The following is a 25,062-nucleotide window of genomic DNA, read 5'->3' as shown; positions in this document are numbered from 1 at the left end:
CCCATTCACCCGAAATTCCTGGTTAAATCCGTCAGAAAAGCCAAGGACGGACATTCTCTGAGCAGCAGAATATGTATAATACACTACTAGCCTATACAGCAGACTATCTTTTAGTCACGTCATAGAGCCCAAAGGAGATTGCCTGGAGACGGTTTGGGAGGTAGCTGGAGAAAGGAAGGTTTAAGTCCCCTCTCGGGGGAGGACGTCTTAGGCAGAGTGGAGTCCTTTCTGTGCTTTGCTTGTCCCGTGCCACTGCAGGCAAGGAGCCGAGAGAACCGCTGCTCGCAGCATCTCTCCAGACACCTCTTCCTGAGAAACCTGCGGGTGGAGGACGCCACCTTTTGCTTGTTATTATAAATTTGCTTCTTATTAAGCCTTCGAGATCTTTTAAGTTGCTTTGAGAAGTTTCTGCTTCCTCCAACCAGGGTGGAAGAAGCCCTGAGCGATCCCCGACCCCGGCCCGGACTACCCCAGACTGTGGGCGGGGCTGTGGGAGGGGCGTCCTCACCGAACTAGGGCTGAGCCAGGCCCCAGCCGCGAGGCGTTGGCGGCGGCTGTGGCGGCGCGGGTCCAGCGGCGCGGGGATTGGCTGCGGCGGGCCGAGACGTCAGGCTCCCGCGGCCTCAGCGGTGGCCCAGCTCGGCGCGGCGCAGTCGGTTCGAGTGAACACGGCAGTGAGGAGGTGTCTTCGGCCGTTCCACCTTCTGCCGCTGAAGCCGGGCTGCGCCGCTTGAGCCGGGACGCACCTCCGCGCTCCTCGCTGCCTGCACCCCCGCGGCCGCCGCTCCCCTCGCCGTAGGCGCGCACACCATGACGAAGAAAGACAAGAAGTCCTTCAACCAGAGCCTGGCCGAGTGGAAGCTCTTCATCTACAACCCGACCAAAGGAGAGTTCCTGGGACGTACCGCCAAGAGCTGGGGTGAGCTCAGGCGGCGTTTGGGCGCCCGGGACCGGCCGCGGTCCAGGGGGCGCCCGGAGGGGTCGGATGGGAAAGGAAAAGCGGGAGGCGGCTCCCCGCGGGGGGGGGGGGGGGCAGGAGCCGCCCGCAGCGGCTTTCGTCCCGGGCCTCCAGACTAACCCGGGCGGCGGCGGAGGGCGGCCCATTCATTTTTCTCGGGGCGGGAGGGCCGGCACTTGCGGCCGAGGCAGCGGGCCCGCGGACAGCCCAGACCTAGCCCCGGCGGTTTCTTCCTCCGGCCCAGAACGCACGTGCTGCCTGGGCCTCTCGCCCCGAGCGGCGCCGGAAGCCGGGGACCTCTGCCCGGAGCCGAGCCCCGAGCGTGCAGGGGACCGAGCGCCCGGGCCTCCTTTGTACAGAGCATGTCGGCGGGGAGAGGCCCTGGCGGAGGCGCTGGCGGCGCCGCGCGGTTCGGGGAAGCCAGACCCTGCCCCACGCCCGGGGAGAGGAAATTTCCACTCCCGCCGCTATCTTGTGACTCGTCCACGCTGCCACCCCAACGGGTCAGAAGAGCGAGAGTGAGTGTTAAGTGTGTGGGCTGCATCAATGCTGTGGTGAGTTAATCCAAGTGCATCGTCCACGAAAATGCACTTGAATTTGGGCAGTGAAAAGACCCTTAAAGCTTGGTTCCTTCCTAATTCCTTTTTAATTACCGAGGTTTTCTTAGAAAAATTGCTTCTTTGGGGAAAAGGAAATCCTATCTGAATGGCACAATGTTTTTCTGTGCCTTCAAAACGTGTGATGGTTGTATGTGTTAGCCGTTTTCCTATGCATGAGTTCTTTGTTGTAAAGAAATATTTAAGCTATTCACTAGTGTAGTGCTGCTTTAGGGTGCCTTTTTTTTTTTTTTTTTTTTTGAAAAATTAAGTAAACTAATTTTACTCTTTGTGGGCCTTTTGAAAAATATTTTGTAAGTGGGTCTCGACAGGACTTTTTCTGAGTGAGAATAAATTTCTGGAGTTGAGAATTATTTGGGGACGTTTTTAAGAGAAGCATGAAGAGGGTAAATTAGGCATGACTTAGAAAACAAACTGTTGCTGTGGACTGAAATCGGCTCCTCCGGAGTGGATGGAAAGGTGGCTCAAGTCCTATCCCAAGCTGAAAGGGGCCTGAGAGGTTTTTTAGCCCAACTCCCATGTTAGAGAAGGGAAAAAGAGAGATGTGGAGAGACTGTGATTTTGCTTTGTGTAAAATTACATATTCCACAGAGCCAAGAAAAGAACCCAGTTCTCCTTTAATCGTAGTCCAGCGGTTGTATTATTTTACAGATGTCTTGCCTAACTGCATAGTAATCACTCAGATTTTTACTTAAATGGCTGTCTTTTGGGAACCCACTAGTGTGATGAGGAAATACATCTTGCGTCTGTAGTGAAATGGGTGGGGGGAACGGTGAACAATTATTATTGTTTCTCAAGTCTACTAACTTTTGCTAAAGGAATTTTTGAGTCACGTAGAGAGGGATTGATCTTTGTAGGCTTAGACTAACTTCCTTTCTCCCTTCCTCAGTGCTTCCTTGTTTCCAATGATTCATATCTTCACTCAGTGTTAGAATGAAATGACATTTCTTACTGGAGGTAGTGTTCTCTGTATCTAACCTTTGTATTATATGGTGTTGGGGTAGATGTTTTATTTGATATATGCGTTTAAATAGATAACATGCACAAATTATCAAAGAATGGGACATTCTGTAAGAGCAGAAGTAGTACAAGTAAAGTTGGGATTGGTTTTTGTTTTTTTTAGCAGGATTAAGGCAGAACCGTTTTTCAAACTTGAAAATTAAGTATTACGTTTAACATATTAAATTTTCTGTGTATTGTAATAGTGCAGAATGACATAAATAGATGAAAATTGTCCATATATTATCCAATTATCCCCAATCTAAGGGCATCCCTCCAAGAACATGTGGGAAAGTGTTGTGTGGAAGCTGAAATCCATACTCTGCTCACCAGGCTGTGTACCCTAGAGCATGGGGGTCCTCCTAGAGAACGGGGGTATCTTGTTCTAATTCTCAGAGAGGCCCTGAATGTGCTAGTTGATCCCATCTCCCCAGAGATGCCCATTATTAGTATTTAGGTGTATGTATATCTGGGCAGACTTGAGAAATGTCTATAACATTTTTTTCCACAAAAAGAGATCATACAGTGTTATATAATCTTTTGAGTATATTGTGGTCACCTTCCATGTTAATAAAGATCTTTATCACCATTTTTAATGGCTGATTAGTGTTCCATTGTATTGTTAGATGTACTGTGATTTTTTTTTTTAACAAACAAGTTTATTAACATGTATTTCGTGTATGCATGTGACATACCCAGGGGAAAATCGGTGACTCCTGACTTTTTTTTTTTTTTAACCAGTGCATAATTGTATGTACTGGTCCTTCCTCCTCCTGTTCCCTTCATTTTTACAAATTTATTTACTTGAGATGTTTCTATTGGTAGAATTTCTAGGTCAAGTATAATATATATGTAACTTTTACATTTTGAAAACATGTTAAACTTAAGAAAAAACATCATTTGTGCAAAAGTTTTTTTCTGGTCGCTTTTGAATTTAAGTGGTGATGGAGGTGATTACATCTTTTCTTTATCTTGATAAAGTTGTTGAATCTACTGGTGTGTGTAGAAAGGCTTTCTCTCTATCTACTCCAAGGATTTTATAAAGGCATTCATCTAAGATGTCCCTGATTTTATTTTTATGGTCAAATCTGTAGCACATTTGTCTTAATAATCTGAGGTTCCTCACTAGATTCACTAGCTATATTAAAAGCTGTATTTAAAAAGCAATTTTGCCATTTACATTTGGGATACAGTGAAAATATTGCATGTTACACCACATTGCCTTATTTAAAACAGTCCTAAATAAAGTCATAAAAGTCATATATTAGTCATTTGAATACCTGACTAATAGCTTACACTTAGTTGCAGCAGTTTTAAATGCTTATAAATACATATAATCACTTCATTTGCTTTTCACAACGATCTTCTAAAGCACACTGTGTAGGTGACCAAGTGTAGTGTACCTAGAGCTGATTTCTTAGGCAGAACAGTCAGGACACATCAGGAATAAATAGTTGCCATTTATGAAAAACACAGGACAAAGAAAATCTAGCACTTTATGACTGATGTTGCTAATATTAAGCCTAAATGCATTAAATACAATTAAAATGAAAGTAGTGAAAGATAGCCTAGAGATCATTCAGTGTTATTTTAAACTGTAGTTAGTGGACCATGCATTGCAATTAACATTTTTTAATGTAATAAAATAGAATAGTAATAAATCAAGGTTTATTCTACCTAATACATTTATACTATGGAAAAATGTTTTCATGAAACTTTTCTGAATTTTGTGTATATAGATATCCCAGTGTAAAATGTATTTCTTACTGTGGCTCAGTCAGAAAAGCTTGAAAACCACAAACTTAGCGCTATGAGAAAATTGAACCCATGGATCTGACTTGTCAAAATTTACTCAGTGACAGAATCCTTGGGCCTTCAGACACCTTCCAAGGCCAGACGGTTTTGTTTGTTGGTTGGTTGGTTGGTTTTGGGGTTGTTTTTTTTTAAGAAAGGAAGAAAAAATTATGACATTACATGACTCTATTTAATGACATCTGCTTGTGGGCTTCTTTGGAATTCATTAGCTTAAAGTTTTCTGTCAACACATGCTTTATATTAACTTAAAACTTGAGTTACTAATGTCCAAGCAAAGTCAGGATTCTGGACCAAAACTGTTAACAGCTATTATTTTGTTCATGTGCCTTCTCTTTCATTATAGGTCCATGAAGTGCATTTTCTCAGTGACCTGCTCCCATTATGGGTCATGCCTCAGTAAATGCTCTGTTTTGGAGAGCAGACACCGTCCCATCTTGGGTGTCTGACTGTAGGGATCCCCAGAAGGCAAGTGTGTTTATTTCCCCAGTATCATACAGTTTTGTAAGGTACTGTTCTCTGTCCTGTGGAGTGTGATATTAAACTTCACAAAACCATGCACCATTGGGAAAGGAATAGCACTTGCCTTAGCCTGTGTGCAGACGAAAGGAAGGTCATTGGTGGGTGTGGCAGAGGCAGCGGCAGAGGCAAACTGAGGCGTCACCCAGCAGGAGACAGCACTTCCTGGACTGGCAGTGGCTGTGGGGGAGAGGGGCAAGTTTATGCCTTATGTTCCAGACACCATTATGGTTACTGTAATATGATGTACTTTACTGTTGATAAAGAGCAACCTACCCATCCATGAAATAATTTGATTTCTTTGAAATTGAGTTTATATCTATAGAATTAGATTAGCTGTATTAAAAGAAGTTTAAAAACGCTCCTATCTTTTTCTTGCTTGATCATTATGTTTGACTAAGGACCAGTCATTTAACACTGATTGTGTAATAGAAGGAGGAAAATCCATTTAACCTTGAAAAATAAATTTATTACTATTTTCTAATTATGCATTTATCATGTTGACTTTGAAATAAAATCACCTGTAGTCTTTAACCACTTAGAATAACCACTGTTAACATTTTAATAGTCTTTCTATGTGTAAATAAAAAATTTTAAATGTATAATTCTAAAAATTTTAAATATATAGTTATTTAGTTTTATCACTTAATGTTCGAGGGAAACTTCTTAGAGTTTCATGTGTTGGGGTGTCCTTGGCCCTCTCCATCACTTCTGTGGGGACTGGCCATACATCCTGCTAGAATGTGTGTATTCTGGTCGCTTTAGTCACTATTTCTGTGTTAGGACTCCCAAATCTGCATCTCTAGTCCATATGGCTTTTTTATATTATTAGAACCAGTTGCCTGTTAGAAATCTTCAGTTGGATGTTTGATAGGCACCGCTTCATGTAAATCTCCGTTGTCCTCAGGGGCCCTCTTTATTATCTCTCTGGCTTATTGCTCTCCTGTCATCTCTCTGCCATTCCACATAGTTCTCTCCCACCCCTATGGGCCTGTTTCCTAGCTTCTGAGCCCCTTGCCTTCACGTCCACGTGGCTACTCAGGTGTCAGCTTTAATAACCTCATCTCTGGTAAATGTCTTTGAACCCCTCTTTGTCTTAAGACTGGATCAGGTGCTCCTATGTGTCCCATAATACTGGTTTTTATTATAGTATTGATGACTTAACTCAGTATTGTTGTTTCCCATTTACTAGACTGTAAGTTTGCTATTCACATCTTATTCATCTTGATTCCCTAACACCGAGCCTGTTGCCTGGTACTTAGTAAGAATGCAACAGAAATCCATTGAATGATTGAACACTGTCAGATATGTTCCCATGTAATTAGTCCTCTGCAACAGGTTTTTGATGTCCTTGATGGTATTGATGTATCACAGCATAACCTTTCATCCTAGGTTTGTGGGGCATACCCCTCCACCACCTCTTTTTTTTTTTTTTTTTTTTCCTACAGCACTGATGGGGTTTCATAGAAGTTCAGTGTTCTAAAGATACTTCCACCTAACTTTCTCATTGGAGACTCAGCTGAGTTTGTGAGCTGGGTCATACATCTGACTGGGTTTTTCAGGTCTCCCAGATCCTGCTTTATTACTCTTTTTAGGCATATTTTTAAAAAGCTTACTTGCTCTCAAATTTAATAAGGGCTTAATTAAAAGTGTCATCCTCTCTCTTACAGGGGGAGACTCAGCTATTACTAATATTTCTGAAAAGAATTCTCTAACTTAGCCACCTACCTTATCTGTTTAATCTTTATTACTGAGTTAGTTGTGGAGTTGGCTCTTATGACTTCCTCTTAGTGTTGTGCTGGTGCTGTGGTAAGGTATGACTTCAGAACTGACCCTCATCCAAAGCATGAGGTACTTTTCTTTGGCTAGTAACTGGCACATAAAAAAGTGGCCCTTACCTGACTCTCCAGGTTCCTTCCTGTGTGCTCTTCCTTCTCCTGTTTACTAAATCTATATTTTCCAGGTGCTGTCTTTAGCCTTGATTTTTCTTCGTCATCTTCCCTTGCAGTTTCATAACACAATTGCAAAGATCACTCACAGATTTACTTCTTGGTTTAACATCTCTCTCAGATTCTAGGTGCTTCATGCATACCCATTAACCTGAGAGAGTGAGGCTTAGGTAACTCCAGTACCTCGTATATCACCTAGTAAATGGAGCTCTTTCCCCTTACTCCACTAAAGTTATGAATTGCTCCTAATTTGTATTTTTGAAAATAGTATCCCTATTCTTGTGTGTCATCTGCGCTCAAAACCTGGCCAAATTAGGCCAGTTCTGTGTCCATCCATCTGACCTATGCATCCTGCAAGCCCCCCGCCCCCAAGTATGTTGTGAAAACACACATTCAGGGAGCTTGGGATAGTCATTTTTCCTAGCTTCATAATGCTAACTACCTGTTTGAAATTTCGTAGCCCTTAACACTGCCACCAAACTCTGTCCTTTCTTTATCAAGACCTGGTCATGCCTTTTCCTGATTAAAGATCTTAAAGCACCAAATAAAAAGCTTTTGTAACTTTTTCAAATGAACATACACGATTGGCTTTTTAGCTTTTTAAAAGCAGAGTTTGGTTGACCTGAGGACGGTGGGCTCTTACTCCTGATGCGTCCCCAGAAAGATCCGAGGAACCAGTTGGAGTCACTGTGTATCTCATTGCTGTCGGATTATTTCTAAGGCTGCAGCTTTGATCATGCTACTCCCTGTACCCCAAAACGGTGGGTCCCCACTGCTTTCAGAAAGTTGAAACACATTCCAGACAGCTTGGCATTCCAGGCTTATAACCTGTCATTTCCCACCTTACTCCCCATACACCACATGTCGTAGCCAGATGGGTGTGTGTGAGGCCCCTTGGTCTGGAATGTCATGCTCACTCCCTCTCCCATGCCCTTCATTCTTGGCATCATAAATTCTTCCCTCCTCTCCGAGCTAGCTTTAGTGCCTGCTCTGCCTAGAGCCTTCACTGATGATGCCCAAGTGAAAATAATACTACATTTATCTCCTGTAGCACCTAAAACTTTGTATCCTGGATTAAAGTTGCACATATATAATACTAACTAGGTGTTCTCACAGAGTAGGATTTACTTCTGCATTTTATATCCCTACAACAACTAGCACATAGTAAGCACTTACTATTTTTTGATGAACAGATTGTCATTTAATTGGTTTCAGCTTGAGATCCACCTATTGCCTGGGCTAAAGTGGGCTGAGGTTGAGTATTGTGGGCCAGTTGGTATAGCTCCACACTGAAAGTCTTATTTGTATAGATATTTGTACATAAAAGCATAATTCCCCTTAGCTCATTGTGATTCTGTCCCACTAAACTCCTAATTCATTTTGAAGTTTCCAGATAGGGCATCTAAGTAAAAGTGAGCCTGTTGGCATAAATGTGTACTATTTACTTGTTGAAACTTAGAAGTACACAAATACACTAAGAAGATGACCTAGCTAGGACTCAAAATATAGACCTGAGTTCTAGTCCACACCTCCATCTCAGCCTAGATAACTCATTTAAAACCCCTTGGTCTTAATTTTCTCTATAAGACAAAAGTTGCATGAGACAGTTTCAAATGTCACTTTGAAATGAAAAACAAAACCTTTATAAATGCTTTAGAACAAGAGGCAGCAAACCTTTTCTTTAAAGGACCAGATAATAATTTTGGTTTTGCCAGCCATACAGTGTCTGTGGCAACTACTCGGCTCTGCTGTTGTAGCTTGAAAGTGGCCACAGACAGTATCTAAACTAATGGGCCCAGCTGTTCCTCAATATTTTATTTACAAAAACAGACATAAAAACTGGTTTGCTGACGTCTGCTTTAGAACTTAAGAGTTCGTGGTCTAGGCCGACCTAAGAAAGCTGAACTGGTCTTAAATGGAATGTGGACTCATGGCTTTGCTATTTTCATATAAGAAAAGTAACACCATTGTTTGAATTTTCTAAATAATAAGTAAGTCTCCTGTCATCCTCAGCTTCTTCCTTCAGTAGCCACTATTAATTAACTGTAATACTCTTTTAACTGTAATATTTGCTGTATCCACTTTGGATAAAGATCTGGCAATTTGATACAACAGTAAATATACCTCTACCCCATGACCCAGCTGTTCTACTTCTAGGTGTCTACCCAAGAGAAATGAAGACATATGTCCATGAACATACCTGTACAAGAATATTCATAGTAACTGCAAACTGGAAACAGCCCAAGTGCCCATCAGCAAAAAAATGGACAAGCTGATTTGTCTACACAATGGAATACTACTCAGCAGTATAAAGGAACTAACTGTAGATAACACAAAACCTAGATGACTCTCAGATAGGCTTAGTGTAAAAAGAGCTGTACCAAAGAGAATGCATACTATGTAATTTCACTTATATGAAACTCTAAAACAAGCGACACTTAATCTATGCTGGAAAAAAAGCCCAGACGGGTGTTTGCCTCTAGGACAGTGGGCATGGGCAGTGACTGGGGAGGGGCATGAGAGAACTTATCTCGATAGGGGTTGAATCATAAGTGAATGCATTTGTCATTCACATTTAGTTAATATGTGTGCCGAAGTGTTTAGGGGTGAAGTCTACTGACATCTGCAACTTGAAGTGCATAAAAAATAGATAAATAGTGAATAGATATGAGAAAGTTTAATGGTGTTTTAACTGGAGAATCTAGGTGAGTGTATGGGTGTTTACTTAAATTTCATTCAACTTTTCTATGTATTTGTGAATATTCCTAACTGAATTTTGGAGAAAAAAAGAATACATGAATACATTCATGTTTCTCTTCTTTGCCTCCACTAATCATGGAGTCTTCTCTGCAGATGATGATTATTTAACAGTTCTCCTATAAGTCCTTTTTCAATGCATGTATATACGTGTATGTATATCGTCGTCGTCGGCAGCCGTCCGTCTCGAGAGACGATGGTGTAGCTTCTTAAGAGTCTATCTGCACCTCCGAGAATGGCTGTGCAATCCGACTCGGGAGTGACATCGTATCTGTCTCCTCCCGTGTTGAATCGACATCTTGCGATGACACTGAAGCTACAGAGCCTGGGCAGGGTGATATGGAGGGTCTGCTGTTGCCCATGCAGCAGACCCCCCCTCTCTTCGCAGCTGAAGGGTCCAAGGGAAAGACGGAGTCAATACAGCTTGGCTTCAGGTGCGCCGCAGGAGTTGCCGGTGTTGACTACAACGTCGAACCGCCTTAGGGACTCCGGCTCCGGATTTTCTGTCGGGGTTTACTCCCTTAGCCTTTCCCCTGAAGAGGTATGCCGCAAGGCAGCGGAGGTTTTTTGGAGTCAGAGTTTTCCTTCTCTGATGGTGTATGTATATATAGATATAGGAATAAGTAATTTTCTTTTCCACTTTTATATGAGTAATAGGAAAAATGTGTATTCTAGAATTTGCTTCTTTTTTCTTTTTCTTTTTTCTTCTTATATGTCTTGGCCATGTTTCCATGTCAGTAAAAATAGATTTATCTTATTCCTTTGAATCATTGCACAATATTCCATAGTGTAGAGATATATATCCAAAATACATTATTTCTTTGTAATGAATATTTAGATTGTTTCCAAATTTTTCTTAAAAACTGCTGTAGTGTACAACTATTTAGGGTAAATACTGAGGAATGGAATTAGCAGTTTGTTGTATATGCTTATTTTTACTATTAATAGATTGTCCTCTAAAGAAACTACCAGTTTCTACTCCCACCAGCAGTGGATAAAAGAACTGTTTCCTGTCAACTTTCTGAGCATTGGACACATTAGGCATTACCACTCTTTAAAAATTTTTGTCAATTTGATGGGATACTGGTATCTAGGTGGTTTAATTTGCAATTTCTCTAAAAATTGCAGCTTAGCATAGTGATATGTTTACTCAGTTTCCATTTCTTTGCAGTCTCTCATCTTTTTGCTTTCTTTTGTGTCTTAATTTTTTTATGGGCTGTTCCTAATCACTTACCCCAAAATATATTGAATAACCCATCATTTCCTCACCGATTTGAATTGCCAACTTTGTTACATGCAAAACCTCATTTTATATGGATTTCTTCCTGGATATTATGTTTTGTTGGTCTGTATCTCCAGTCCTGTGTCATTATCACACTGTAGTACATAAGCTCTATGTTAGTACTTGAAATAAATGAGAGAAATGTGTGTGCTGTCTGTCCATTTTTGGTATCTGGGTAGTGCTAGCTTTATTAAAAACCATTTGGGTAACTTATGGAACATAAAGAATAGCTTATGTATAGAAAAAGAGTCTATTCCTTGAAAATCAGGAGAACCAACTAAGCCATTTGAACTAGTGTCTTAGATTAGAGCTCTGTTGATTGATTGATTGATTGATTGGGGAGGAGGGAGAAAAAGAAAGAAACATCGATTTGTTGTTCCATTTATTTATGCATTAATCAGTTGATTCTTGTATGTGCCCTGACTGGGGATGGAATCCGCAACCTTGGCATATCAGGATGACACTAACCAGCTGAGTTAGCTGGCTAGGGCATCTGTTTGTTTGTTTTTTGTAAAAACTTCTAATTTTTAATTTTTTATTTTCATTAAAAATTATATTTCATCTATTTTCAAATTATTTGAAAACTGGTTTTATTGATCAAATTAAAAGATTTTTTGCATTTGTTTCTATTTGTGTTTTTATCTTAAATCTCTCACTTCCTTGAATTTATTTTATTTCCTTGAATTAAAAACCTGGTTTTTGTTAATCTTACTTGCTTTTTGGTGAATGCATGTAAGGCTGTGGATTTTCCTTTCTGTTCTGCTTACTACATTATTGTTTTGAATTTTGACTATTTCAGGTTGTGTTGTCTTTTTTAGTCCAAAGATTTAGAATTTTGTTTTTCTAAATTTTTATTATAACTTGTAATATTTTAACTTTGACTATAGAGAATGTGGCCTTGGGTGGTTGTGTTGTTTTTACATTTTTTTGTTTTTTGTAATTTAAGTCATGGTCAGTTTGAGAGCAATGATCCAAGTTTGTAAATATTTTCTCATGACTACAGCGTTCTACATATATTAGATCACTGGTAGTTATGTTTTAAAAATACTGTCCTTTTGGTATTGTTTACTTGATATGTGGATTTCTGCAAGAAATACGTTAAAATTTGTAGTCATGATTGTGATGAATTTTGTAATTCTACTTTTGTTTTATATATTTTAAGCCGCTTAGCATCATGAACATTTATGGCTATTATGCTGTATTTTGTTTTTTATTTGCATTTTATTGATAAAAATACCTTCGCCTTGTTAATGCTTTTATTTTCTTTTTTTTTTTTAATTGAATTTATTGGGTGACAATGGTTCACAAAACAATACAGGTTTCAAGTATACAACTCAACAAAACATCATCTGCACACTGCACGGTGTGCCCATCAGCCAAAGCAAAGTCTCTTCCCGTCCCCATTTATCCCCCACCTTTGCCCACCTCCACCTACCCTCACCCTCCTTTCCCTCTGGCTATCACTGCACTGTTATCTGTGTCTGTGATATATATATATATATATATTTTTTTTTTTTTCTAACCCCTTCACCTTCTTTCATCCACATCCCAACCACCCTACCTTCTGACAGCTTTCAGTCTGTTCTATGTGTCCATGCTTCTGTTTCTTTTGTTTATTTTCATCATTAGATTCCACATACAAATGAGATCATATAGAATTTATCTTTCTCTGACTGGCTTATTTTACTTTGCTGTTGCAAAAGGTAAGGTTTCCTTTTTTATGGCTGAGTAGTATTCCATTGTGTAAATGTATCACAGCTGTTTTATCCACTCATCTACAGATGGGCACTTGGGCTGTTTCACGATCTTGGCTATTGTAAATAACACTGCATTGAAGATAGGGGTGGTAATATTCTTTCAAATTAGTGCTTCATGTTTCTTCAGATATATTCCCAGGAGTGGGATTGCTGGGCCGAAAGGTAGTGCCATTTTAAATTTTTTGAGGAAACTTCATACTGTTTTCCATAATGCTTTTTGACTTGAATTCTAGTTTGCTTACAGTAAAAAAAAATCTTTAAAACCTACTTTATTTTCAACCATTATATATTTTAATTTTAGATATTCTTTTATAAAAAGCATTTAGCAAATAATTTTAAAAAATTATTTGACTGCTAAATTATTCCTGTTATATTAGGGGATTTTAGTTTGTTTTTAAATTTAAACATTAAAAATTTTTACTTTTAGGAGACCATTGGCTGACTGAAGGATATAGAGGTTGCAAAGGGGCACAAGGAATGTTTTGGTGGTGGTGGAAATGTTCTGTATTTTTAGTGTAGTGGTGGTTTCACAGGTTACAAAACAGTCAACATTCATGGGAACTGTGCAGTTGAAGTCAATGAAAGTTATTGTATGTCAGTGATCCCTCAGATCTGATAAGGAAATTCCTTCCTCCCTTATCCAGAGCTAATCGCTTGTTATGAATTTATTTAGTATCTTTCTGGCCCATTAAAAAACACTCTGTATACATATTTTTATAGAATTCTGTAATTTTGAGTGTTTTAAATTTAAGCAAGTGGTATGTATCATTTTGAGGTTACTTTTTTCTGCTCAGGGTTTTTGAGATATATTGATTCATTCTTAACTACTGCTTATAGTTTTGCATTATATATTTTATTTTATTTCTCCCTTGCTTTGTTTGAGGATACTTTTGTTGTTAGCAATTTTTGGCTATTGCTCTTCAATTATTATTATTTTTTTTTATATTGCATAACCAGTTCTTCCAGGTAGGATTTTAGGGTGGTAAGTATGCATCCTTGTATGTCTGGAAATGTTCTTTTGATTTCTTGGTTGATTGATATTTTAGTTTATAATCATTTTTTCTCAGTTTGGAACATATTGTTTTATTTTTGCCTAATGCGATCTGATATATTTCTCTGCCTTACATAACTTATTTTATTTTTTAGAAGCTTTATGAAATTTTCTCTTTATTTTTGGTGTTCTGAAATTTCTTCTGCTTGTGTCTAGGTATGGGATGTTTTCCAGTATTTTTCAATCTTTGCTGTTCTAGATACAGAATCTGTTATTTCTTTGAGCATTCTTTCTCTCCTCTTTACTGGGGCAATTTCTTTTAGATTTGTTGATATTGTGGTTCTGGCCCCCATACCTCAACAGTATCCACACATACATTCCCTTTCCGTCTTTGTGCCCAGTGATGTGGAATACCTTCCTCTTCATCACCACAGAAATGTCCTCTTGCCCCTTGATAATCCATCTCTTTCTATCTCCCCAGTCTCTAGACAAAAATAGATCTGCTTTTTGACAGTTAGGCTTGTGCTTTCTCAAATATTAAATACAAGGAATCACGTAGAGTGTACTCTTGGGGGAGGGGTGAGCAGACTTATTTCATTCAGCATAATTATTTTGAGAACTAGTTCATGTATGGATATAGCAGAATGTATTCATCTGTTGTGCATTTGGGTTGTTGGCAGTTTTCAGTGATTACAAATAAAGCATCTGTGAGTATTCATATACCTTTCCTCTGTGAACATGTGCTTTCATTTTTCTTGATCAGATAATTAGGAATGTATTGGATGGATCCTATCATAGATGTATGTTGCTCAATTTTCAAAAAGTTGTCAGACAAACTTGTACAAGATAGTTTTGTGTTGTCTTGTGTTTTGGTACATTCCCACCAGGGGTGTGTGAGAGTTTCAGTTTCCACTCCTGGGCCATCATTTGGTTTGGACAGTTTGGAAATTTCTCGCCTGCTGGTAATTGTACAGTGGTGGCTTGTGGTGGTTTTCATTTGCCCTTTGGTGATGATTAATGATATTGACCACCTTTTCATGAGCTTATTTTTCCCATCCTTGCATCTTGGTGAAGTTTGTGTTCAAACCTTTTGCCCATTAAAAAAAAAAAAAAAAAGTGTTGATTCCCAGTCAGGGCACATGACTAGGTTGCATGTCAGGTCCCCAGTTGGGGGCGCATGAGAGGCAACCACACAGTGATGTTTCTCTCCCTCTCTTTCTCCTTTCCCCTCTCTCTAAAAATAAATAAATAGACAAACAAATAAATAAATTTTTTTTTAAAAGTGTGTTGCTCTAAGTGTTCTTCATATATTCTAGATGCTAGTTACATATTTGCAAAAGTTTTCTCCCAGTCCTTGGTTTGCCTTTCTTCTTCCTTAAGTATCTGGGTTTTTAAAATTTGATTCTAATCTAATTCAGCTTATCTACTAATTTTTTTATTTTAATAATCAAAATATGAAGGCTGATTTTTTTAAAATCATTTTTTCACCTTTTGCTCTATATTTTAATTATACTTACAGTTCCCCTTCTCCCTTGCTCTTATTTCCTATTATAACCCAGTTTTTTAAGTTGATACTTTCTTGGCCTTTTTTAAAGTATATTTTACTGGTTATGCTATTACAGTTGTCCCAGTTTTTTCCCCTTTGCTACCCTCTGCATGGTACCTCCCTTCCCTCCAGCAATCCCCCCTCCCTTAGTTCATGTCTGTGGGTCATGTTTATAAGTTCTTTGGCTTCTCCATTTCATATACTATTCTTAATGTCCCCTTGTTTATTTTGTACCTACCAATTATACTTCTTGATCCCTGTTCCCTTTCCCCCCACTCTCCCCCTTTCCCCTCCCCACTGACAACCCTCCATATGATCTCCATTTCTCTGGTTCTGTTCCTGTTCTCATTTGCTTAGTTTTTTTTAGATTCATTTGTTGATAGTTAGGAGTTTGTTGTCATTTTACTGTTCATAGTTTTGATCTTCTTTTTCTTAAATGTGTCCCTTTCACAGTTCATATAATAAGGGCTTGGTGATAATGAACTCTTTTAGCTTTACCGTGTCTGGGAAGCACTTTATCTGCCCTTCCATTCTAAATAATAGCCTTCCTGGTTGTAGGTCCTTGCTTTTCGACACATTAGATACTTCCTGCCAGTCCCTTCTTGTCTGCGAAGTTTCTTTTGAGAAATCAGCTGACAATCTTATGGGAACCCCATTTGTAGGTAACTCTCTGCTTTTCTCTTGCTGCTTTTAAGGTTCTCTCTTTATCTTTAACCTGTGGCATTGTAATTATGATGTGTCTTGGTGTGGTCCTCTTTGGGTCCAACTCGTTTGGGACTTTCTGTGGTTTCTGGATGTGTATGTCTGTTTCCTTCACCAAATTAGGAAAGTTTTCTTTCATCATTTTTTCAAGGAAGTTTTCAATTTCTTGCTCTTCCTCTTTTCCTTCTGGCACCCCTATGATTTGGATATTGGTACATTTGAAAATGTCCCAGAGGCTCCTTATTCAATCCTCTTTTGTGTTTTTTGTCTTGATTCTTTTTTCTTTTTGCTGTTCTGATTGAATCCTTTTTTCTTCCTTATATTCCAGATCATTGATTTGATTCTCAGCTTCATCCACTCCTCTGTTGGTTCCCTGTAGATTTTTCTTTCTTTCACTTAATGTAATCTTTGTTTCTGCCTGGGTCTTTTTTATGCTGCTGAGGTCCTCACTAAAGTTCCTTGAGCATCCTGATAACTAGTGTTTTGAACTCTGCATCTAATAGTGCTTATCTCCATTTTGTTTAGTTCTTTTTCTGGAGTTTTGTTCTGTTCTTTCATTTGGGCCATATTTCTTTATCTTCTTAATTTGGCAGCCTTCTTGTATATGTTTCTATGTATTAGGTAGAGCTGCTTTTACTCCCTGTCTTAGTAGCAGGGCCAGTTGTAGAAAAGGCACCTGTAAATTGTGGGGGGCAGAGCCTTAGGTAATCACCAGGGTGGGGCAACCCGTGTCACCACCTTGTGGCTCTGTGTGGGGGAGGGCTCAGAGAGGGGACGATGCCACTGCCTGGCTTCTGGATATTTGCGCGGGAGGAAGCTCTCTCCCGGCACCCACCCTGTCGCCAGTCACTTCACTTTCTCCTTGAATGCCACTTGTGCCCTTCCAGCTGTTGCCCTGGTGCTGAATCCAAGAAGAGGTGGGTCTGTGTAACTCCTGAGACCTTTTCAGACCCTTTAAGAGGAGTTTCCTGAGAATCTCACAGTTTCTTCTGCCACCCCAACCCTCACTGGATTTTACAGCCAGAAGTCATGGGGACTTACCTTCCTGGTGCTGGAGCTCTGGACTGGGTGGTCTGGTCTGGGGTGGGATGGCTCGCTCCCAGGGTGTCCCTCCCGATCTTTATCCCCCACACGTGAGTTTGTGAAGGCCTGCTCCACCGCCTCCCCGTCTCCACCCCTCCTTCGCATCTGGGTGAGTGTAGCTGCTTTAAATCCTTGATTGTCAGATTTCCATACAGCTCAACTTTCTGATGAATCTGGATGATATTTGCTTTGTAGTCTAGTTGTAATTTTTGCTGTGGTTAATTTGAGGAGGTGAAGCCTGTTTACTTATGCCTCCATCTTGACCAGAAGTCCATAACTGACTTTTTAAAAATTATACTTGCCTCATCTTTAAAATTTTAAAACTGTAAACAAAATGCTTATTTGTTTACCAAAGGGATATAGTTTTTAGTCAGCAGAAAAAATTCTCTGAGAAGAGGCACAGTTTTTCTGGTATCTAGGAACCTTAGGTAGCTAGGAAATTTGCAGTAGGGAATCAGGTCACAGGCTCTCAGTGTACTGAGTGGGGGTGCATGTGCAGGCCTGGATGAAGCTAGTGACTCCCCTTGGTTGTGTGTGCTGGTGTTGCATGATAGTTTGTCTGGTCTTTGTCCTAGGTGCCTAGCACAGAGGGCTGCTAGGATGACAGGGGTGTCTTTATTGTGCTAATAGAGTGATGCATAATGGGGCCCCTAGATAGGTCCCATGAGGGCTGGTACCCAGAGGGTCCAGTCATGTGATTTGGAGCTCACCCTGCCCTCCAAGGATGGTAGAGGAGAGAGCTGGAAATTGATTTCAATCACTTGGCCAATGATTTCGTCATAGCTACCTAATGAAACCCCAGTAACAACTCTGGATTCTGAAGCTTAGTGGAGCTTCAAGGTTGGGGAGCACAGGGAGGTACTGAGAGGGTAGTGTACCTTCATTGCAGGAGGAGAGGGCATAGAAACTGCGTCACCTCCCAGGCCTCACCCTTTGTATATCCTTGATAATGAAACTGTAATCTTAGAATCATAGATACAGAGATCTAAGGAAGGTTATCAGTGGGGAGTGGGAGAGGGAGAATGGGGGAAAAGAAGCATAATTGGTGGGTTCAAAATAGACAGGGGGATGTTAAGAATAGTGTAGGAAAGGGTGAAACCAAAGAACTTGCATGACCCATGGACATGAACTAGGGGGGGATTGCTGGAGGGAAGGGGGGGTACCAGACAGAGACAGAGGGTGGCAAAGGGGAAAAAGTTGTGACTACTGTAATAGCATAATCAATAAAATATATTTTTTAAAAAACTGTAATTAATCCTAAGTATAGTCCTTTCCTGAGTCCTGAGTCATCCAGTAAAGAACCAAACCTGAGGGGGTAGCGGGACCCTCCCAGATTGGTAGCCAGTTGCTCACAAATTTGGGTGGTGTTCTTGGGAGGACCGAGTCCTGAATTAGAAGTCTGTGCTACTCCAGGTGGTTGGCACCAAACCTGGATTGTCAGACACCTGGCTGAGGTTGAAAGGAAGCGGCTGGACACAACAACCTGTTTCTCTTTCCCGTGAGTAACATAGGGTAAACCCCGGCCGGATTCTTGCTGCTTAAGAGTCCACATGAATCAAACCTTGTTTGTTAAAACATTTCTGAGAGTAAAATGCAGTTGGATAGATTAGACTTTAAACCTTAAGTTTAGCCTTCAAGCCTAGTTGCAGCTTCATTCCAAAAATGTTTCTAGTTTGTTGGCCCTTTTCCCCCTGAATATTTTTCTTTTTATGTCATCCAATCTGGACTTGTATTTTCATGTCTGTAATGTAAATTAATTAAATACTACTCTTACCCCCTTTTTTTCAGATGGGGCAGAGTGGTCAGGCCAGGATTTGATCCTAAGTCTGACAAGCGTAGCCCATGCATATAACCACCCTTCATGTGGCCTCCAGCTGCACCTGTCCCCTCATCAAAACAAGAGCGGAGAGGGGACAAGGATTTGAAAACGGGCTTCTCAAGGGACAGAAAGGAAGAGGGAGAAGGGTCAATTCCTGTTTTTGGTGGGGGGAGGCAGAAGTTTTTAGTCATTTGACAGTTCCATTATGTGCCCTTAGATCTGAGCGTGAACATGTAGAGAGGATTGTTTTGCCTATATACCGTTAGAACAACAGCGTAATTACAGTATGAAACTTTTGTATTTATTTTGAGTAAACATCTTTGGTTATGATTCTGTTGACTTCAGACTATTTAAAATACTGATGTTTCTTCAGAATTTTAGGCCGTATTTCTTTAGTTGGTTTATGGCATAAGAAAATTCTTGAAGAATTTTAAGCTGGGAACATCAGTAATCCAAGCACGATTTAGGCTTCACTTGCTATTTCCTGCTTACAGTAACCAGCACCGAGGCAGACGGGGCACTGGGAGCAGGTGGTCTGCGTCACCCCCTCACTAACCTCGGGGGCCTGCTGTTAACAGGCGCTCCGACGGTGTTAGTCCCATCGGGAAGCTGCATTTGAGTACCTAACCGCGAGTTTACCCCTGTGAGAGTAGCAGTTTACCATTTCTGCTTTTATTTTCTGTTGTTCTTTCCCCGGCCCCCCTAATATGGGAGAAGAAGTTAAGTGTTGCTGTCATCTCATGTATGAGATTTATAAGTGAGATTAATTTTAATTTTTAAATGTTAGGTTTGGGTGACTTGGCAAAAGAATTTTTTCTTTTTAATCAAGTAGGGAAAACTCACTTAAGTGCTGGAAATGACTTGTTTACTTGTTTGTACACTCTCTCCACTCAAAATTAATGCACTAATGCATGGCATCAGGTTTGGGACATGGCTATTAATTCTTGTGTTTATTTTATGAACCTAACTCTTTATGGAAAGTTTGAACACTTCCTATTGTGTGATGGTTCTTCAGAAACCATATTTGGGAACAGCTTGTTCATGGCTACTATATATTTATTTGCTTTGTAACTGTGCTCATGGAAGTTTAAAATGGAGTTTTGGAAATGGTGTGATAAAAATATTTGAGATAACTGAAAAACTGTGTTAAATAATTAAAGCCTTAGCACTTTTATTTTGAACTTCTTCAGTGTAATATCTACTGCATTGGTTGACAAACTTCTCTGGCCTCACTCTGCCTGTTCTTGTATGAAGTGTTTTTGGAACACAGCCCACACTCTCTACATTTATGTACAGTAATTTGTCCACTCTGGTCTTACTGGGTAGAGGATTTTAGCTGTAGATCCTACAAACATCTAGATCTGAAAGAATCATTTCTCTCCTATATATCATTAAACTAGCCTTTGGGCTTCACATGTGTTTCTTTTCCTTCTGTAGTTAACTGATCGCTTCATTGAGATTGGTCTTCCCTCTCTTTCCTGCAACAGGATCGCTGTGTGGGTAGGGAAGTGATGCTGTCGGAAGGTGGCATGCTCTCCTTTCTCCCTTCTGTCCTCTCGCTTCCTCCTTTGGCCTCCTGGTAATTGGTGCAGGGTGAGGATGGGAGAATGTTAATCTAAATTAAAATGATATTGCTTTAACAATTTCCCTGTTGCTTGAAAAGGTGTGGGGGAGACAGTTTCCTGGGCTGCAGTTAAGAAATAAAAGTCACCTAGCTTTTACCACTACCTGTTTTGGGACCATGAGCTCTTTTGAGAATCAGAAGAATGTTGTAGAGCTGCTCCCCAAGGGGGAAAAAAGATTTCGAAATACGTTATTATGGAAAACTTCTGGAGACTGGGGGTGAGGGAGTCTGTAGATCCCAGGTTAGGAACCCCTGCTCTAGCTAGGAGCAGATTGAGGAAACAAAAAAAATAGGTTATAAAGCCGATGTTAATTTAGCACTGAGAAATTAAGTGTGTTTCACATTGTTATACCTGAGGATTTGGTTAATATTCTTTGATCAGTTTTTAAATATTTTTGGTATAAATGTGTGGTTTTAATTGTCTCTGTATAACTTCAAATAAAGACATTTGAGAAAAATAATTATTTTCAGATGTTCTCAAAAAAAAAGTCACTGGTTTAGGACAGATCAATCATAGTGTTTTCAGATTGTGAAGAGAAAAAGCTGAAGCCCTTGATGTTGAGACTTGCCTCTGCCAGCTCTTGCTTTGTGCTTAGCAGTGGCGTTGTGAAGGCCCGTTGGTTGGCTGCTTGTTTTTGAACTTCACTTTTGCATAAGCCTTCCACTTGACCAGTGTTTCCTAAACTTTATTTGTTAAATACCATCTTCACGATTTGACTTTCTGTACATTTCCTGGCTATTCTTTAAATCAGTTCACTTTTTAACACAAATTTATGCATATAATTACTGTGTGAAATATGGGGTTGATGTACCAATTCTTTTCTATTTGCCACTTAAAGGAACATGTACAGATTGGGTTTCTGCCACTTAAAATCATCTTTTATCTTTCTAGAGGGCATCAAGTTCAATTTGGGAAACACTACCCCATGTGCTGGAATTTTAAAGCTCTGACCTTGAACCAGAGTATGCTCTGTAGCATACTTGTACCTACTTGTACCTGCAAGTATTAGAGGAGAGGAGGGGTCCCTGGATGGGTGGGTGCTCCCTTGCTGAGATACTCCTTGCTTGGGCAGATTCATGTTCTGAGTGTGGAGATATTTGGCTGTGTGCATGGCAAAGCTTGGCATCTGGCCTTGCAGCGCTTGGTTTGGTTTTTTTAAATCTGAACGCACCCACACACAATACATGTTTATAGCTCCAAATTTCATAAGTTTTATTTTCTTTTACAGGTTTGATCTTGCTCTTCTACCTAGTCTTTTATGGGTTCCTGGCTACACTCTTCACATTCACAATGTGGGTTATGCTTCAGACTCTGAACGATGAGGTTCCAAAATATCGTGACCAGATTTCTAGTCCAGGTAATTAACTTGCCGTTGTCATGGCTTTTATAGCTTCATCGCAGATGTTTTACATAGCAGATAAAAGATTGTTAAACATTGGCATTAGTAATGTGAAAGTTTTGATTTTGTTAATTGTTTAATATTTACACACTGGTATAAAGACCTTTAATATTTACATACTGATACAAAGACCTTTAATATTTACATACTGATACAAAGACCTTTAATATTTACATACTAGGCTGATAAATCTTGCATCCCTTGGCAGGAATAAGCAGAAATAAATATTGAGAATTATAGTAAAGCCAAATTTGATCAGTGTATTTATGGTATGAATGGCTTTTATGAATATATGTAGCAATTTCACTTTGTCTTGAGTTACTTTACTTATAAAGTATATATTTCAGCTCTAGCTCAGGTTAGAGCCTTGGTCTTATAAAATACATACTTAATGTTTTTTTTTAATTGCTTAGTATCGAAGTGGTAAGAAATACTAAATAATGATACATCAATAGAGAATAAAATGAATGTACTGAAGCAGGGGGGAATCTCCAGGATACTGGAGAGTATACTTCAGTACCAAAAGAATCTTAAACATTGTTTGAATCACATTGTCTTCCTTCTGGTTTTATTTATTTATTTTTAAAACTGTCCTTTTTTTTTTTTTTTTTTTTTAATTGATTTTAGCAGAAGGGAGTGGGGAAAGAGAGAAACATCGATTTGTTGTTCCATGTGTTTATGCATTCATTGGTTGCTTCTTGTATGTGCCCTGACCGGGAATTGAACCCGCAAGCTTGATGCATCAAGACAATGCTCTTACCAACTGAGCTACCCAGCCAGGGCTGAAACAGTCATTGAATGCCAGCTCTGCCTTCATTGCTGGACATGGCTCCAGTCTTCAAGATGCTGGCAGTTTTTATAGAAGTAAGACAGTAATATGCTGGAACCCTAGTGTATATTCCCCTAAATGTGAGATAGTAGACATGGAAGGCTGTACATGGAGGAGTGGGATTTGAGTAGCAGGCAGGCCAGGGAAGGTGGGAATCTAGCGGGAGGTTTCTGTCTGGAGCAGGGGTTCTCATTGGTGTTATGTGCCCTCCAGAGGCCATTCAGAAATGTCTGGAGACATTTTTGGTTGTCACACTGGAGCAGTGCTACTGTGAATAGAGGCCAGACATGTTCCTAAACAAACATCCTATAATGCACAGGACAACCCGCCACAACAAAGAGTTACCCAGTTAAAAATATCGACAGTGCCAAGACAGGAACCCTGATCTAGTTCCTTGCTCACTGCACAGACCTGTGAGCCGTGAACCAGCTTCCCCACCTACTTTTTCTTAGAACTATTTGTTATAATGGCTTTTCCTTTGTTTGCAGCTAATATCTATCTAAACGTCATGGATAACTCTTAACCCTTTCAGTTTATTTGACTATTAGACTAGCTCCATGCTAATTTTCCTACATTTCTCATGGTAGCTATTTTCTTTCAAGCTAGACCAATTCTAAAATAATAATGATTTTTCTTGCTATTTAAGTTATCTGAGTTCATTACTGTTGAACGTAATCTGATCTATTTTAGAAATATTAAACTTTATAATTGTATGAATAATATAAACAGTAAAATATATTTAAGATATTTAAGTACCTAGTTTTAAACTGAGTTCCTTAAAATTGTTTACCAAGTGTATCGTGGTTCTTAATATATCATTAGTTTAAATACATGAATATATGCACACATATGTATGTATAATATTAGATGAGAGTATATATTCATTTGTTAAACATTTATTTTCTTCATAAAGGGATTATGGGCAATTTTTATTTTTCTTCTACTTGTATTTTCCAAGTTGTTTTATTTTTTAACGGTAACCATCATTTCAATATGTTTGTATCCAGTAAACTAATTACTGGCTTCAAATTGGGGTGTGTGTGTGTGTGTATGTCACACACACCTACTGCCGATCCACACCCCTACAGACACACACACTCAGCTCCTACCCCAGTGGTTGAAATTGGAAAGCAATACTCTGGTGATGGTCTTGGTTTAGGGTGAGCTCAGATTTTTATTTGGAGTCTGCTGTGCCAAGTATGTGGCTGTACTGCACTGTCCTGCTGTGGATGTTTTACTTCAGAATTTCACATGGGCTGCTGAAGCACAGAAACTAGGGCTCCTCGAGCATTGCTGTGCAGCCTCAGAAGAATTTGGTGTCGGAAATTGTTTTCATGTTCGTACAGAATTTTGTAAGTTGAATTATTTTTAAAATTCTCTTAGAAATTAGTCATGTCAAGGAATGCAGTTTCTAAATATAACTGATATCTTCATGTTTTTCTTTAAAATTAATTTAGAAATCTGCATGTTTTATTTTGGGTTTTTTCTTAAAAGTTAGGTGTTTTTGTAGATACATGCAAGCTGCCTTGGCTGGTAGTTTTTTGCTTACAGTATAATATGCCTTGTTCCTGCTATAAAAGCCAAGGAAAAACAAACTGTCAGACATATACAGATTGCCCTTTTGAATACCAGATGGTCAGAGGTTTTAGTTCTACTGTCGACCTAAGAAATGTCCGGACCTGTAGAGAATTTTGATAAGAGTTTATTTGAGTCAAACCGATGATATTGCTGGGCAGCAAGATCTCAAATGCTCCCCAGAATGACAGTTTGCAATTTAAGGAAGATTACAGGAAGGGCAGAGAAAGTGAGGCTCTGGAGATTGGACTACAAATTATTAACAAGATTGTTTGCTCTTGAGGGTGGCTACCCTCAGGAAGAGTCTGAAAAAGAGGCATTTGAAAGGTTTATTAACTAGATGCACAGAAACAATGCACAGGGCTTGCTTAAGGCAAAGACAACCTTTTACTAGGGAAAGTACAGGCCTCAGCTGGGTCTCCCCACCATAACCTGCCCAGTTAGGAATTTTAGATCAGATCATTCTGTGAGGTTCCTTTTGGTTTTATTTATTAGTGCCCATTTTTTGTCCACATTGCGTTAAGTGCTTTTATTTTAAAAGTTAGGACTGATTTTATAGTAATTTTTCTGTGGGTAGAGTGGTAAGAAAATTAGGCATTATGGGATCATACAGATTCAAGTGACCTGCTGTGTCCGTTGTGGTGGGTGAATGCAGAGTGTGATCATGGGGTCATTTGTGCCTTGTCATTCCCAGTCAGGACACTTGCCTGGGTTGGGGGCCAGGTCCCCAGTTAGGGGGGTGTGAGAGGCAACCGATGGATGTTTCTCTCACACACACATTGATGTTTCTCTCCCTCTCTTTCTCCCTTCCTTCTCTCTCTCTCAAAATAAAGAAAATCTTTT

At 39.7% G+C, this 25,062-nt stretch overlaps 1 protein-coding gene across 1 annotated transcript in view; it reads left to right on the top strand.

Moving 5' to 3' along the window:
- Positions 1-584: 584 nt before the first annotated feature.
- ATP1B3 (ATPase Na+/K+ transporting subunit beta 3) overlaps positions 585-25,062 on the top strand; it is a 38,351-nt gene continuing 13,873 nt past the window's right edge. The window contains exons 1-2 of the mRNA XM_090284241.1: positions 585-919; positions 21,645-21,773. Of these exons, the coding sequence (XP_090140367.1) occupies positions 811-919; positions 21,645-21,773 (238 nt within the window). The 5' untranslated portion in view covers positions 585-810. The remainder of the gene's footprint in view (positions 920-21,644; positions 21,774-25,062) is intronic.

The sequence above is a fragment of the Furipterus horrens genome, unplaced genomic scaffold, assembly GCF_987537825.1.
Source record: "Furipterus horrens unplaced genomic scaffold, mFurHor1.1.pri manual_scaffold_7, whole genome shotgun sequence".
Classification (NCBI taxonomy): Eukaryota; Metazoa; Chordata; class Mammalia; order Chiroptera; family Furipteridae; genus Furipterus; species Furipterus horrens.
Note: the sequence above shows the minus strand (reverse complement) of the source record. Positions and strands in the feature narration are given on the sequence as shown.